Source organism: Nomascus leucogenys, chromosome 14 (genome assembly GCF_006542625.1).
Source record: "Nomascus leucogenys isolate Asia chromosome 14, Asia_NLE_v1, whole genome shotgun sequence".
In the NCBI taxonomy this organism is placed as follows: domain Eukaryota; kingdom Metazoa; phylum Chordata; class Mammalia; order Primates; family Hylobatidae; genus Nomascus; species Nomascus leucogenys.
The window spans coordinates 92511832-92527356 of record NC_044394.1 but is presented as its reverse complement, the minus strand read 5'-3'; the positions used below and the strand labels follow the sequence as shown (position 1 = coordinate 92527356).

The following is a 15525-nucleotide window of genomic DNA, read 5'->3' as shown; positions in this document are numbered from 1 at the left end:
TACATTATCGAAACCACTGAAAGTTTATTCAAATTTTTGCGCAAAGGATTTATTAGCATCAATGCCATTCATGAAATATTTCTCATTACTACAACACTGAAGGAAGGAAAAATATTAGTTCAGCATGTATTTTAATGTTGCAAAGGAATGACAACTCAGCAAGCTTTAGAAAATGGCAGAGGAGACGGGGTAATAACAGAAGCAGTGAAGACTCCTGGATTTACCCAAGGACACCCTGCAGTCAGCAGCTTGGTCTCCCCCAGAATCAGTTTACAGACTTGCTCAGCCTGCGGCAGGGCCCAGGGATCCTGCAGGAAGAAAAGGGAATATGCTTGATTTTGGAATTGGTCATTTTACGACGCTTTTAGTAAGACGGTTTCGTGTCTACACCCAAGTCTTGCCAACCAAGAAGCATCCACGTGAACAACTCAGAGACATTCCTGCACAGGAGAGCAGGGAGGAGGCGGCGGAAAGGTACCTATGAGCAGCAGTGCCCAGGGGCGCTGGCCACCTCCCTGTGCACCGGCTACCCTCCCCCCCACCCACAGTTCACTTACAGTGTCTCCACCTTGCAGCGGCAGTGGGCTCAGAGTCACCCACACTCCATACATCCCTCTGCTCATACCCTGCCTGCAGTGTGGCTCCGTCTACCTACAAACCCCTACAAAGTGGACAACGCTGGGATGACGAAACCTTTCCTCTTAGATATTATATACTTTGCAAGGCTTGGAAATAAGGTACTGCGTTGGTCTTAAGCTACTCCGGCCATGTGAAGAAACAAGAATTTGCCCTGAAGAGGACTGTGGAGAAACCTCTGAGGCCTCCTTCCAGAGCAAGGCCCGCTCACTTGACCAGATTCCTCATGATGTTCAGGGAGGATCCTCTGTACCCTGATCCAAAATGATTCCAGTGGTTCAAGTAGTGAAAGAGCTGATACAACTGAAGGCGCTTCTCGAATCCTGGGGCCTTGGGGATTTTGCTGTGGTAGGCGGAGTAAAAGGAGCTGCTAAAGCCCCCAAACATGCCAGCTATTGCCAGCTCATATTCCGAGTGGCCGTAGAAAGAAGCTGGGTCAAAAATGACCGGCCCAGAGGAATCCTCTGCTACATTTCCGCTCCAGAGGTCCCCGTGGAGTAAGGCTGGGATGATCTCCAGGTCACGGAACAGGTCAGGGATCTTTAACTGCAGGGAGGAAAATGCAGCCTCAGCAAATTGATCAAAGCGTGCATGAGGGGTGCCGCTCCAGGTGCCCGCCCCCAGCCCAGGCAGCAGCGGATAGGACACCGCCAGGCACCCGCTTCCCATCTAGAACCAGACTCAGAGGTGGCCTCACCTGCCTTGGTGCCTCCCCTACCTCAGGCAAGTGGGGCATGTGGCAGGTGCTGGGTGTGCAGTGGGGCCCCGCTCACCTGCAGAGCAGACCAAAGCTGGAGGGCCTCCCTGTCCCCAGACTCCTTCTCCACCATGTCCATCTGGGGCTGAATGCGCTGCCGGGCATAGAACACGACCCAGTCCTCCTGCCAGTCATTCACCTGCACAGTACCAGCAAAAGCAAAAGCACCGTTCACTGGAAAATGCCAGAACCAAGGGAGAGCTCAGCTACCCACAAGCATCTCAAAGTGGAGAGGGCTGCAGGGGCGGCACGTGGGAGGGGTGGCAGTCACAGGAGGCTGAGGGGGGAACCACATCCCGAGGGGAACCGGAGTCTCATGGACATGCTGAGACCTCAGATCCTATCCCAAGAACAGTGGGAAGCATGGGGATGCTTCAGGACCCACTCTGTAGCCTTCCAAGAATGAAGGCTTCTAGAACTTTTTTTTTCTTTTTTTTTTTTTTGAGATAGAGTTTCACTCTCATTGCCTAGGCTGGAGTGCAGTGGCGCGATCTCGGCTCACCGCAACCTCTGCCCCCCGGGTTCAAGCGATTCTCTTGCCTCAGCCTCCCGAGTAGCTGGGATTACAAGCATGCGCCACCACACCCGGCTAATTTTTTTGTATTTTTAGTAGAGGCGGGGTTTCGCCATGTTGGTCAGGCTGGTCTCAAACTCCCGACCTCAGGTGATCTGCCCGCTCCGGCCTCTCAAAGTGCTGGGATTGCGGGTGTGGGCCGCTGCACCCGGCCCTGCTCCTGCTTCTGCTTTCTTTACATGGTTTTGTAGCAGCTGACAATAGTTCATCAGATGATGCACCAGAACTTCACCCAGTGGTCCTCTGGATTTTCCTTATCATAGTACCAGGAGTGGCACAGCAAATACCCTTGTGTCTGTGCCATTTTGCAAACATGTAAATATGCCTGTAGAATAAATCCTAAAGGATAATTACTGGGTCAGAGCATAAGTCCGTTTAAAATTTCGAAAGGGGGGCCTGGTGCGGTGGCCCATGCCTGTAATCCCAGCACTTTGGGAGGCCAAGGCGGGCAGATTGCTTGAGGTCAGGAGTTCGAGACCAGCCTGGCCAACATGGTGAAACCTCGTCTCTACTAAAAATACAAAAATTAGCCAGATGTGGTGGTGGGCGCCTGTAATCCCAGCTACACAGGAGGCTGAGGCAGGAGAACTGATTGAACCCGGAAGCTGGAGGTTGCAGTGAGCCAAGATCGCACCACCGCACTCTAGCTTGGGTGACGAGACTCCATTTCAAAAAAATAAATAAAATAAATTTAAAAATTTGAAAGGGGGCTGGGAGTGGTGGCCAGTATCTGTAATCCCAGCACTTTGCGTGGCTGAGGTGGGAGGATCACTTGAGGCCAGGAGTTTGAGACCAGCCTGGGCAACATAGTGAGAGACCCGTCTCCACAAAAAAAATTAAAAAATTAGCCGAGTGTGGTGGTGCATGCCTGTAGTCTCAGCTACATGGGAGGCTGGGGCAGGAGGATGGCTTGATCCCAGGAAGTTTGAGGCTGCAGTGAGCTATGATCGTGCCACTGCTCTCCAGCCTGGGCAACAGAGTGAGACTCTATCTTTTAAAATTAAAATTAAAACTAAATTTAAACTTTTTGGCCAGGTGCGATGGCTCATGCCTGTAATCCCAGCACTTTGGGAGGTCGAGGTGGGCAGATCACAAGGCCAGGAGATCGAGACTGTCCTGGCTAACACGGTGGAACCCCATCTCTACTAAAAATACAAAAAAAAAATTAGCTGGGCATGGTGACGGGCACCTGTAGCCCCATCTACTCAGGAGGCTGAGGCAGGAGAATGGCGTGAACCTGGGAGGCGGAACTTGCAGTGAGCCGAGATTGCACCACTGCACTCCAGCCTGGGTGACACAAAAACAATGTTTTTTGATAGGCATTTCCAAGTTGCTGTCCGTAAAGATTGTTGCCCCAAGTCACACTCGCATCACAGGGTGCCACGGGGCCTGCTCCCTCGTACTCTGGCTGGCACACGTGCAGCACACTTTTTGGTCTTTACAGGTTCCATGTGTAACAAAAGATATCTAACTGTACTACTTTTTAGTTTTTTACTTTTTACTTTTTTCTTTTTTGAGATGAAGTTTCACTCTTGTCACCCAGACTGGAGTGCAATGGCGTGATTTCAGCTCACCGCAATCTCCGTCTCCCGGGTTCAAGCGATTCTCCTGCCTCAGCCCCCAGAGTAGCTGGGATTACAGGCGCGCACCACCATGCCCAGCTAATTTTTGTATTTTTAGTAGAGACGGGATTTCACCATGTTGGTCAGGCTGTTCCAAACTCCTTACCTCAGGTGATCCACCCGCCTCAGCCTCCCAAAGCGCTGGGATTACAGGCGTGAGCCACCGCGCCTGGTCCAGAACATTTTCTTTCTTTTTTCATTTTTGTGAAACAAGGTCTTGCCCCATTACCCAAGCTGGAGTGCAGTGGTGCAATCACAGCTCACTGCAGCATTGAATTCCCAGGCTTAAGCAATCCTCCCACCTCAGCCTTCCAAGTGGCTGGAATTACAGGCACGCACCACCACATCCTGCTAAGTTTTTGTATTTTTACTAGAGAGAGGGTTTTGCCATGTTGGCCAGGCTGGTCTCAAACTCCTGGGCTCAAGCAATCCTCCCACCTCAGCCTCCCAAAGTGCTGGAATTACAGGCATGAGCCACCAGGACTTTTTTCTTAAAAAAAAAAAAAAAATTTTTTTTTTTTTTTGCTGCTAAAGCAACGGGCTAACATTTCCTCTTAATTTACACCCACACTGGAGTACTGAGGCCAGAGCTGGCTGACCTGCCCTGACCCCATGGCTCACTTCTGACATCTGTCCAGACAGCCCCTCCCCAGACAGTGATGACAGGAAAAGTCACATGGAGCCCCGTTGAGAAGGACCCTGAGAAAGGACATCCAGGTCACAGGTGCTTACCACCCAGGAGGGAAGCGAGACAGACACAAGACTGGAGTAGCACACGATGCCAACATCACGCATCAGGCACACAGTCATGCGCGCACACACGTGCGCCCCCCCCCCCCCCCCCCCCCCCCCCCCCCCCCCCCCCCCCCCCCCCCCCCCCCCCCCCCCCCCCCCCCCCCCCACACATCATGCACGCACACGTGCACAATGCACGCACACATACACGTGTGAACACACGCACGCACACAAAAAAAAAAAAAAAAAAAAAAAAAAAAAAACCACAACACTAACACATACACATGTGAACACACACGCACGCACACACATACACATGCACGCACACTCGTGCACACACATGCAAGCACACATACACATGTGAACACACATACACAATGCACACAGGCGCACGTGCACACACACATGCACAGGCACACGCATACACATATGCACACAGACGTGTGTACACATATATACACATATGCACACACACGTGTGCATACACACACTGTGAGCACAGCCACGAGACGAAGGGGCGGAGCTGGCGATAAACCCCCCGGGGCAGGCAGGACCAGAGGGCACCACTCCCCGCCCCGAGCAGGTTTCTAGACAACCTTCAACATTTCAAAGTCTTTCTACTGCCCCCGCGCCCGCCAGGAAACCCTGGAAAGTTTTCTGGGTTCATCTGTATCCTCCTCCCTAGGACAGGACAGGAGCCGTGTCCACTGCACACGTGCTGGGCGTCAAGCAGAACTTCCCAGCGGAAACATGGAGGGAAGCAACCACAAAACCATACAACCAAAAGTGACAAACCCTTGTCACAAAACCACACAACCAAAAGTGACAAACCCTTGTCACTCCACCCTCTGTGAGAGTTTAGTGTACCTAAAATAAAACATTTGTTAAAGTCCCTCATTTTCACCCACCTTGAAATCCAGCTCCTAACTTGCTGGTCCTCCTCGGTTTCTTCATGCTTACCTAGCTACGTCAGCCTCTCAGACATCAGCAAAGAAAAAATGGTGCAGATACTTTCACTAAAGCTCACAAAAAAAGGAAGGGGGTGTGTGCCCCCGACCCCTGTGTCTGAACAGCTGACCTGATTGTGAAATAGAAGCAAATGCCGTGCACTCGCCTGGGGGAGGTATCCACAGCACGTCACCACGTCAAATCCAAACTGGTCCACAAAGGGCTGTTCCTCCTGCCCGCCTCCTCTCCCTTGCAAGCAAAAGTAAAAAAGGAAGGAAAATTAGTTCCAAGGCATCCCAGCGCCCACTCTCGAAACTGAGTCACCTTCAGATACGACCTCAGCGAGCTCCTACCAGCTTATGCCCCTGCCAGAGACAAACAGGGCCTGGGTCTCCACCAGTTCACACAACACCCCGAACAGAGCCTGCTCCAGCAGACGTCAGCATCAAAGACACTGGCTGCTCCCGAGCAGTGGCACCAGAGGACACGCACAGGACAGGGAGCCTGCGGGCACCTCCCAGGGGACCTGTCTCACATCCCAACAGGACATGCGGTGGTGTGGGGGAAGACCACACTGTGTCAGGAAAAAAAAGAGGAGGATATTCTTAAAGAGGAAAGATACTTTGGGTGGCTGAGGTGGGCAGATCACCGGAGGTCAGCAGTTTGAGACCAGCCTGCCCAATGTGGTGAAACCCTGTCTCTACTGGACATATAAAAATTAGCTAGGCATGGTGGCAGGCACCTATAATCCCAACTACTCAGGAGGTTGAGGCAGGAGAATCACTTGAACCCGGGAGGCAGAGGTTGCAGTGAGCTGAGATCGCTCCATTGCACTCCAGCCTGGGCGACAAGAGTAAAACTCCATCTCAAAAAAAAAAAAAAAAACATAAATCTGGCCGGGCGCAGTGGCTCACACCTGTAATCCCAGCACTTTGGGAGGCCAAGGCGGGTGGATCACCTGAGGTCAGGAGTTCGCGACCAGCCTGACCAACATGGTGAAACCCCGTCTCTACTAAAAATACAAAAATTAGCCAGGTGTGGTGGCAGGTGCCTGTAATCCCAGCTACTGGGAAGGCTGAGGCAGGAAAATCACTTGAACCCAGGAGGCGGAGGTTGCGGTGAGCTGAGATCACGCCACTGTACTCCAGCCTGGGCAACAAGAGCAAAACTCCGTTTCAAAAAAAAAAAAACAAAACATAAAAAACATAAAAAGTGAAAAACAGCCCGGGCACGGTGGCTCACGCCTGTAATCCCAGCACTTTGGGAGGCCGAGGCAGGCGGATCACGAGGTCAGGAAGTCGAGACCAACCTGGCTAACACAGTAAAACCGTCTCCACTAAAAATACAAAAAATTAGTCAGGTGTGGTGGAGGGCACCTGTAGTCCCAGCTACTTAGGAGGCTGAGGCAGGAGAATGGCGTGAACCCAGGAGGCGGAGCTTGCAGTGAGCAGAGATCGCGCCACTGCACTCCAGCCTGGGGAACAAAGCAAGACTCCTTCTCAAAAAAATAAAATAAAAATAAATAAATAAATAAATAAATAAATAAAGAGGAAAAAGAATTTGCCCCCAATCCATCAGAAAGGATGGCTCTCAGTGGCAAACCTGGTGCCATGAGTGTCAGATAAACTATTGTGCTTTGAAATAATCTCAGGCAGGGTGCAGTGGCTCACGCCTGTAATCCCAGCACTTTGGGAGGCTGAGGTGGGTGGATCACCTGAGGTCAGGAGATTGAGACCAGCCTGGCCAACATGGTGAAACCCCGTCTCTACTAAAAATACAAAAATTAGCTGGGCGCGGTGGCGTGCACCTGTAATCCCAGCTACTCGGGAGGCTGAGGCAGGAGAATCGCTTGAACCCAGGAGGCAGAGGTTGCGGTGAGGCGAGATTGTACCACTGCCCTCCAGCCTAGGGCACAAGAGTGAAACTCCATCTCAAAAAAAAAAAAAAAAAAGAAAAGAAAGAAATCTCACTCCCCTGCAGTCTCCCTAACTCAAGGAAAATCCCAATGGACTAAACTCCGTAAGACTGGAAGGGACAGGACAGGCGACCCAGGAGGCCTCTCAGTGGATCCTCACCACACAGGCAGCCTGAGGGGATCCGTCATGGACCCTCACAGAACAGGCTGTCTAACAGCATGTCTCTGTCTCGTACGGCAGACCCTTGGTGATCTGTTCCCATCGTCAGCTAATCTCCCCACATTTACCACGTGGGCTGCGCACAGATTCCAAATGTCAGCAGATTAAAATACCAGAAAATTCCCTCGATCCTGACAGCGCGTTACGCTCTGGAAAGGTCAGACATGATGGCTGTAATTCTGAGCCTCAAGTACGACTGTTTTACAGCAACAGACCCTGTGGTTAAAGGTCTTGCTATTTATAGAAAGCCAGAGAGCCTCTGCTTACACTCTTCTGGGGAACGAGGTAAAAGCAACTGTAACACTAGGGGCGTCTTGCGTCCAGCAATGTTTTCGTCTTTCAAATGCATTTAGGACACAACAGACGCATCACATTCACTGTGTTCAGTGCACCGTGAGATGCGGCTCAAGCTCGACATTCCCTTGCTCTGGCATCAGCCCACGTCCGACCCTCCCATGGCTGCTGCACAGCCCCCCTCTGAGCCCACACTGGCTGAACGTCCTCCTCTAGGCGGGAGCACCCATGGCCCACGCAGTGCCATACCCACTGTGCCCGCCTCCTTCAGGAGCAGCTCTCCATGCTTCTTGTTATCAAGGTGTAAATCTGCCAGCTGGGCTCCAAGCTTTGCAGCATGACTGTCAAATCAAAGGACAGCAACTAAACAGATGACACACAGAAAGGCAACACACCCACTGCTCAGTCTCAGGGCACCTAAAGAGGGTCAAACTCTTTTTTTTTTTTTTTGAGATGGAGTCTCGCTCTGTCACCCAGGCTGGAGGGCAGTGGCACGATCTCGGCTCACTGCAAGCTCCACCTCCCAGGTTCAAGCGATTCTCCTGCCTCAGCCTCCTGAGTAGCTGGGATTACAAGCGCCTGCCACCATGCCTGGCTAATTTTTTGTATTTTTAGTAGAGGTGGGGTTTCACTGTGTTGGCCAGGCTGGTCTCAAACTCTGACCTCAAGTCATCCGCCCACCTGGGCCTCCCAAAGTGCTCGGATTACAGGCATGAGCCACCGCACCCAGCTAGTAGGTCGGACATTTTGAGGACAGAAAGTAGGTTCTGGTGAAGCAAGAGGGGGATAAAGGTGTTGATTATTTGACGATCTTTCCCAGCCTCATCCAAGTTTGCAGTGGATTTTTTTTTTCTCTTTTTTGAGACTGAGTCTCGCTCTATTGCCCAGGCTAGAGTGCAGTGGTGCGATCTCAGCTCACTGCAACCTCTGCCTCCTGCGTTCAAGTGATTCTCCTGCCTCAGCCTCCCCAGTAGCTGGAATGAGAGGCGCCTGCCACCACATCCAGCTAATTTTCGGATTTTTGGTAGAGATGGTGTTTCACCATGTTGGCCAGGCTGGTCTCAAACTCCTGACCTCAAGTGATTCACCCGCCTCAGCCTCCCAAAGTGTTGGGATTCCAGGCGTGAGCCACCGCACCGGGCCCGCAGCGGGGCCTTCAGTCAGCATCTCACTTTGGGAGATTCCTCTTGCTTCCGCCCTTGGTTGCAGAGAGTGCCTGCGGTTCATTCTGCAGAACTCATGGTATGTGGAATCACGGGTTCTTTGCATTACACTCCTCAAAATGATGCCCCCAGCACAAGCGTCAGTCATCAGAGACCCACTTGGTGGAAAAGAAAGCCAGCTGGGGGGCTGGCGTGAAGGCGCACCTGCTCAGATAACAAAGCCAGCCGGGGGTGGCATGAAGCCAGCTGGGGGGTGGTGTGAACACACACCTGCTCGGATAATAAAGCCAGCCGGGGGCTGGTGTGGAGATGCACCTGCTCAGATAATAAAGCCAGCCTGGGGCTGCTGTGGAGATGCACCTGCTCAGATAATAAAGCCAGCCTGGGGCTGGTGTGGAGATGCACCTGCTCAGATAATAAAGCCAGCCTGGGGCTGGTGTGGAGATGCACCTGCTCAGATAATAAAGCCAGCCTGGGGCTGGTGTGGAGATGCACCTGCTCAGGTAATAAAGCCAGCCTGCGGCTGGTGCGGAGATGCACCTGCTCAGATAATAAAGCCAGCCGGGGGGCGGGTGGGAGGCGGTGGTGTGAAGACACACCTGCTCAGATGCCTCATGTCCACGTGCTCCATCACCAGCACACTCCCGCCGCCTGGGGCATCCAGAACCTTGATGGGCTTGGGCACTCTCACCGTATTGGTTTTCAGGATGGCAGTTAAACTTGCCATCTCACCTTCAAACATTCTTCTGGCCTGTCAGAAAAATACCAGAGGAAGTGGAAATGGAGGGAGGCAAGGTTACTTCCGGAAAGGTTCTGTAGATATGTTTTCCTCTAGCATTACAACTTCCAACCAAGACTATCCTGACTGAGGACTCCATATACATGGACAGTGTTTTCAAAGGCACTTGCCAACAGGATAGGCTACAGGTTCAGATGCTGTACTGGAGGAAGAGGGCTTGAGCTTTCTAGTGTTGGACTTTATCTGTGTGCTATGGTTGAATTGGGAGGTTCTCTGGAGAGAGGAAAGTTGAAGGCACTAATATTCCACTAAGATCCGGCAACAGTGGGACTGTGAACACGGGTTACCTGTCAGTGTCCTCAGATAACACCTCAACTGCAGTCCTGTTCCATCTACAGGACACAGACTCACCCGGCCTCTCAGGTGCAGGCGGCACCCTGACTGCCTATGCCAGTGACCTGGGCTCACTTTTCACCTGAATAGACCACCAAGTTCTATGCCACTTCCTACCTAGCGCTGGAAACCACCTCATCTTGAGATGCTGTCTCCATCCGACTCCCCGGGACCACAGCGACTCCTCCCTTGGGTCCCCCTGCTCACCACACAGCAGTGATCCCTGGAGAAGAGGTCAGAGCCAGCGGCCTTTCCTTTCCTCCTGCTACACACACCACTGCCCGCTCTCCCATCCTCACCTGGGGCTCCACCCTTACACACACAAGACACATAACACACACACAACATATACACAGACACACAACATACACAGACACACATACATACGACATACAGACACACACACAACATACACAGCAGTGATCCTGCAGAAGAGGTCAGGGCCAGTGGCCTTTCCTTTCCTCCTGCTACACACACCACTCCCCTGCCCGCTCTCCCATCCTCACCTGGGGCTCCACCCTTACACACACACAGACACACAACACATACAACATACAAACATACACACATACAACGTACACACAGACACACAACATACACACAGACACACACACACTCTCCTCGTGCTCCTGACTTCCAGCTGTCTTCAGCCTTCTTTGAGTTCTTCAGAGTCCCCACCTCCTCAGCCTCAGAGCCCCACCACAGCTGCCATGTCACCGCTGCTAGGAACACTTTTTTTTTTTTGAGTCTCGTTCTGTCACCCAGCAGGCTGGAGTGCAGTGGCGCGATATTGGCTTGCTGCAACCTCCACCTCCTGCGTTCAACTGATTCTCCTGCCTCAGCCTCCAGAGTAGCTGGGATTATAAGTGTGTGCCACCATGCCCAGCTAATTTTTGTATTTTTGTGTTTTTTTTTTTTTTTTTTTTTGAGACGGAGTTTCACTCTTGTTGCCCAGGCTGGAGTACAATGGCGCAATCTCAGCTCACTGCAACCTCTGCCTCCCAGGTTCAAGCAATTCTCCTGCCTTAGCCTTCCCAAGTAGCTGGGATTACAGGCATGTGCCATCACGTCTGGCTAATTTTGTATTTTTAGTAGAGACGGGGTTTCTCCATGTTGGTCAGGCTGGTTTTGAACTCCCAACCTCAGGTGTTCTGCTCGCCTTGGCCTCCCAAAGTGCTGGGATTACAGGTGTGAGCCACCATGTCTAGCCTTTTTTTTTTTTTTTTTGAGACGGAGTCTCACTCTGTCGCCCAGGCTGGAGTGCAGTGGCACGATCTTGGCTCACTGCAAGCTCCACCTCCCAGGTTCATGCCATTCTCCTGACTCAGCCTCCCAAGTAGCTGGGACTACAGGCGCCCACCACCATGCCCAGATAATTTTTTTGTATTTTTAGTAGAGACAGGGTTTCATCATGTTAGCCAGGATGGTCTTGATCCCCTGACCTCATGATCTGCCCGACTTGGCCTCCAAAAGTGCTGGGATTACAGGCGTAAGCCACCGCGCCCAGCATTTTTTTTTTTTTTTTTTTTTTTTTTTTTGAGACAGTCTTGCTCTGTCACCCAGGCTGGAGTGCAACGGCACAATCTCGGCTCACTGCTGTATCTACCTCCCGGGTTCAAGCAATTCTCCTACCTCAGCCTCCCAAGTAGCTGGGATTACAGGCATGCACCACCACATCCAGCTAATTTTTGTATTTTTAGTAGAGATGCGGTTTTGCCATGTTGGCCAGGCTGGTCTCAAACTCCTGACCTCAGGTGATCTGCCCGCCTCAGCCTCCCAAAGTGCTGGAATTACATGCCACTGTGAGCCACTGTGCCCGACCTCCTCTTGATTATTCTTATCTGTCCCTTGCATCCTTGTGTAATTGGTTTTCTCCCGTCCTCCTCCCATAAGTTAATCTTTTGTACTACTACACTCCAGCTGATGCTTAATTTTACCTCGGGTCTACTCTAGAGTATCAGTGTTCTTAGCTTTAGTTAGAAACTTAGGGCTACATCCAAGTGGATATTTCTGTGGAGGAGCCTTGGCCTCTAGCCGGTTCACAGACCCTCCTTCCCCTCTCTCTGCATTTTGTTTGTAATATTACCCCTATTTTCTTCTCAAGTAGTACTCTAGTAAAAGTACAGCTAAGACCCAGTTTTCCCTTTATTTTCTAAAGATACAGTGCTTATCTTCTTTCTCAGTAACTTTATCTCTCTTAAGGAGTGATAGTAATATTTATAAAGTGTTTAGAATGGACTGTGGGTTGGGTGAGGTGGCTCCACACCTGTAATCCCAGCACTTTGGGAGGCAGAGGCAGATGGATTGCTTGAGGCCAAGAATTTGGGATCAGCCTGGGCAACATAGTGAGACCCTGTATCTACAAAAAATTTAAAAATTTGCCAGGCATGGGCCGGGCGCAGTGGCTACAACCTGTAATCCCAGCACTTTGGGAGGCCAAGGCGGGCGGATCACCTGAGGTCAGGAGTTCAAGACCAGTCTGGTCAACATGGTGAGACCCCATCTCTGCTAAAAATACAAAAATTAGCTACGTGCACACTTGTAGTCCAGATACTTGGGAGGCTGAGGCAGGAGAATCACTTGAATCAGGGACGTGGAGGTTGAGAGATTGCACCATTGCACTCCAGCCTGGGTGACAGGGCAAGACTCCGTCTCAAAAAAAAAAAAAAAAGGACAAGGACAAATAGTTGACGGATTCCTAGAAAAGCCACATACAGGATGACCCGTAGCTGATCTCTCCAGAACAAAAGTTTGAAGGGGAGTCTCGAGAGAACATCCGTATTCCAGAATAAGATGATGCTACATCATGGAAGGTGGGATTCAATTCTGGGAATTAAATGTAAATAACTAGGAGAATGATTTTTTATTTACTGAGACGGAGTCTCGAGAGAACATCCGTGTTCCAGAATAAGATGATGCTACATCATGGAAGGTGGGATTCAATTCTGGGAATTAAATGTAAATAACTAGGAGAATGATTTTTTATTTTTTGAGACGGAGTCTCGCTCTGTCGCCCAGGCTGGAGTGCAGTGGCGCGATCTCGGCGCACTGCAACCTTTGCCTCCTGGGTTCAAGCCATTCTCCTGCCTTAGCCTCCCGAGTAGCTGGGATTACAGGCGCCCGCCACCACGCCCGGCTAATTTTTGTGTTTTTAGTAGAGATGGGGTTTCACCCTGTTGGCCAGGCTGGTCTCGATCTCCTCACCTCGTGATCCGCCCGCCTCGGTCTCCCAAAGTGCTGGGATTACAGGCGTGAGCCACCGCGCCCGACCCGAGAACGATGCTAACAGAAAGAGCACGCCAGGGTGTGGTGGGGGGCAGCACCTTCGCCCCGTTTCACAACGCACTGACCGAGGCTCACGGGGAACGGGCACCTCCAGAGCCACTTAAGCTGAGGACTTAACCAGCCTCCCCGGCTAGAGCGACCCCACTTAACCAGCACCGCAGGGCACGAACCCCGGGAGCAAGACTGCAGCAGCCAGACCCGCCCCATTTCACGCAGCGCCGCAGAGGAAGTTCACGGAGAACAGGAGGTGTGGGGCGGCCGCGGTTCCTGCTCCGGACAGTTCCCCGCAGGTGCAAACTCGTCCGGACGCCCCGGACGCTTCCGCCGCCCCCGTTCACGGTTCACCGCTCGCCCCGCGCAAAGAGTTCCCCCGAAGAGGCGGCGGCGGCAGTCCCGGGAGAGCCACCCTCGGCCTCCGGCGGGAGAAGCCCAGGCCGCGCCGCGCGCCGAGGCCCGCGACCCTCTCCGGAAAGAGACCGGTCCCCCTGCCCGCCCGACCCGCGGCCTGACCTCCGCCTTGGCGTTCACTTTCACGAACACTCGTCCTTGGTCCGTGTCGTAGCTCCGGCCCTGGCTGATGCACCCGCCCCCCGAGTGGCCCGTGGCCCTGACAGAGCCGCAGCCCAGCTCGCGCCTCAGCAGCTCCTCCATGTTCCCGCCGCGACCGCGGACCCGCCCCTGGCCTGGCAGAGACGCGAGAGACGGCGGCCGAGCGGGCAGACGTGAGTCCGCGCGAGGATTGGGCGGGGGGCGAGGGGGGCGGGGCCCGGCCGCAGAGACAAGCGCTAGCATTGGGTGAAAAGCGGGCAGGGGGCGGGGCCTGGCGGCAGAGACGAGCACAGGGATTGGGTGGCGGGAAGGGGCGGGCGTGGCCGCAGAGATGAGCTCCGGGATTGAGGGGCGGGAAGGGGAGGGGCCGGGAGGCAGGTAGGTGCGGGGGATTGGGTGAGGATGAGATGACGTCAGGGGTCGGGGCCTGACCGAAGGTTTGGGTTCAACTCTCCTGCACGAAACAGGTGGATATGCTGATGGCAATAGTTAGAATATATTTTCTAAAGAGCTGATCCAATAGCAAGGGACATCAGGCCAAGGTCTGGGTGCCGGGAGCCCAGAATGTTAAGACTGCTTTTGCCCGGGCGTTTACTGAACCCGAAGAACAGAGCTCCTGATGTGGGGAGTGGCGGGCACGCTCGGGGTGCACGTGCAATGGAGGCACCTCCCCTAAACCTGGGGCCCAGAGGCTAACAGCTAACAGTGGCCCTGCTGTTACGGCCAGTGTCAGGTGCCAGCTGGGCTGGACCAGGAATTCCCAGAAACCTGGCAAGGCATGATTTGGGGTGGGTCGTGCTGAGGGCCACACCATCGGCTTCCCCACTTCTGAGGCCTTCCGACCTGGGCTGAGCCCGGCTACCCGAGTCCCAGAGTCTCCCGCTCACAGACTTCTCGGCCTCCGTAATTGCAAACGCCAGCTCCCCCAGTCCATCTCCTGTCCTGGATCTACGTCTATATCCTACCGGATCCGTCTCTCTGGAGAACCCTAATATAGCTGTCAACACAAGGATGAACTAATTACAAGAAGGCTTCAATAGGAACTCTCCCAGGGGACGAAGAGGTTTCAGCCTTCAGCAAAGGATGGTTCATAGAAACCGTTCCCATAGTCTGCCCTTCCATGGATTGCAACCCTAATTAATATTACCTACAGTAAACAAAAAATTCAAGTATAGATTTTAGTCTAAAGCAAATAGGAAATGTTGCTTCCCAGGACATTGGGAGAAGCAAACATGAATCCTCTCCTGAGGCCGGGCGCGGTGGCTCACGCCTATAATCTCAGCACTTTGGGAGGCTGAGGAGGGCGGATCACTTTATAACTATCTATTAAATGGTACGTATGTGTGTGTTCACACACTTTTCTGTGTGTATACAGCATTTCACAATTTTAAAAAGCAAAAAAGATTAGTGGGGCGTGGTGGCGGGCGCCTGTAATCCCAGATACTCGGGAGGCTGAGGCAGGAGAATCGCTTGAACCCGGGAGGCAGAGGTTGCAGTGGGCAGAGATCGCACCACTGCACTCCAGCCTGGGTGACAAGAGCAAAACTCCGTCTCAAAAAAAAAAGGCAAAAAAGAACAGATGAAAATCTACAGATGGTAATAGATAAATCAAGGAACACATGAGAGAAGAGTGAGAGAATTAAAAGGAGCTGCAAAGGCGGTGGAGTGGGCGAACCACTCCCTCTATGCTCCTCC

General features: G+C 52.5%; 1 protein-coding gene across 1 annotated transcript; it reads right to left on the bottom strand.

Annotated features, from left to right (window-relative positions):
• Nucleotides 1-14020, bottom strand: FN3KRP (fructosamine 3 kinase related protein). Its single transcript, XM_003281649.2, has 6 exons — nucleotides 13792-14020; nucleotides 9464-9615; nucleotides 7951-8042; nucleotides 5439-5521; nucleotides 1410-1532; nucleotides 1-1182 (listed from the first exon to the last, which is right to left on the bottom strand). Exons 1-6 carry the CDS (start codon nucleotides 13930-13932, stop codon nucleotides 844-846), a joined length of 930 nt encoding a protein of 309 aa, XP_003281697.1. The 5' UTR covers nucleotides 13933-14020; the 3' UTR covers nucleotides 1-843.
• Nucleotides 14021-15525: the final 1505 nt, after the last annotated feature.

Bases quoted from the DNA above. Each gene is read 5' to 3' on its own strand.
- FN3KRP (XM_003281649.2), bottom strand. From the start codon at position 13,932: ATGGAGGAGCTGCTGAGGCGCGAGCTGGGCTGCGGCTCTGTCAGGGCC. The intron at 9,616-13,791 runs GTCAGGCCGCGG...TTTTTCTGACAG, and splicing joins AAGTGAACGCCAAGGCGGAG to GCCAGAAGAATGTTTGAAGG. The intron at 5,522-7,950 runs GTATGGCACTGC...TTTGCTTGCAAG, and splicing joins GAAGGAGGCGGGCACAGTGG to GGAGAGGAGGCGGGCAGGAG.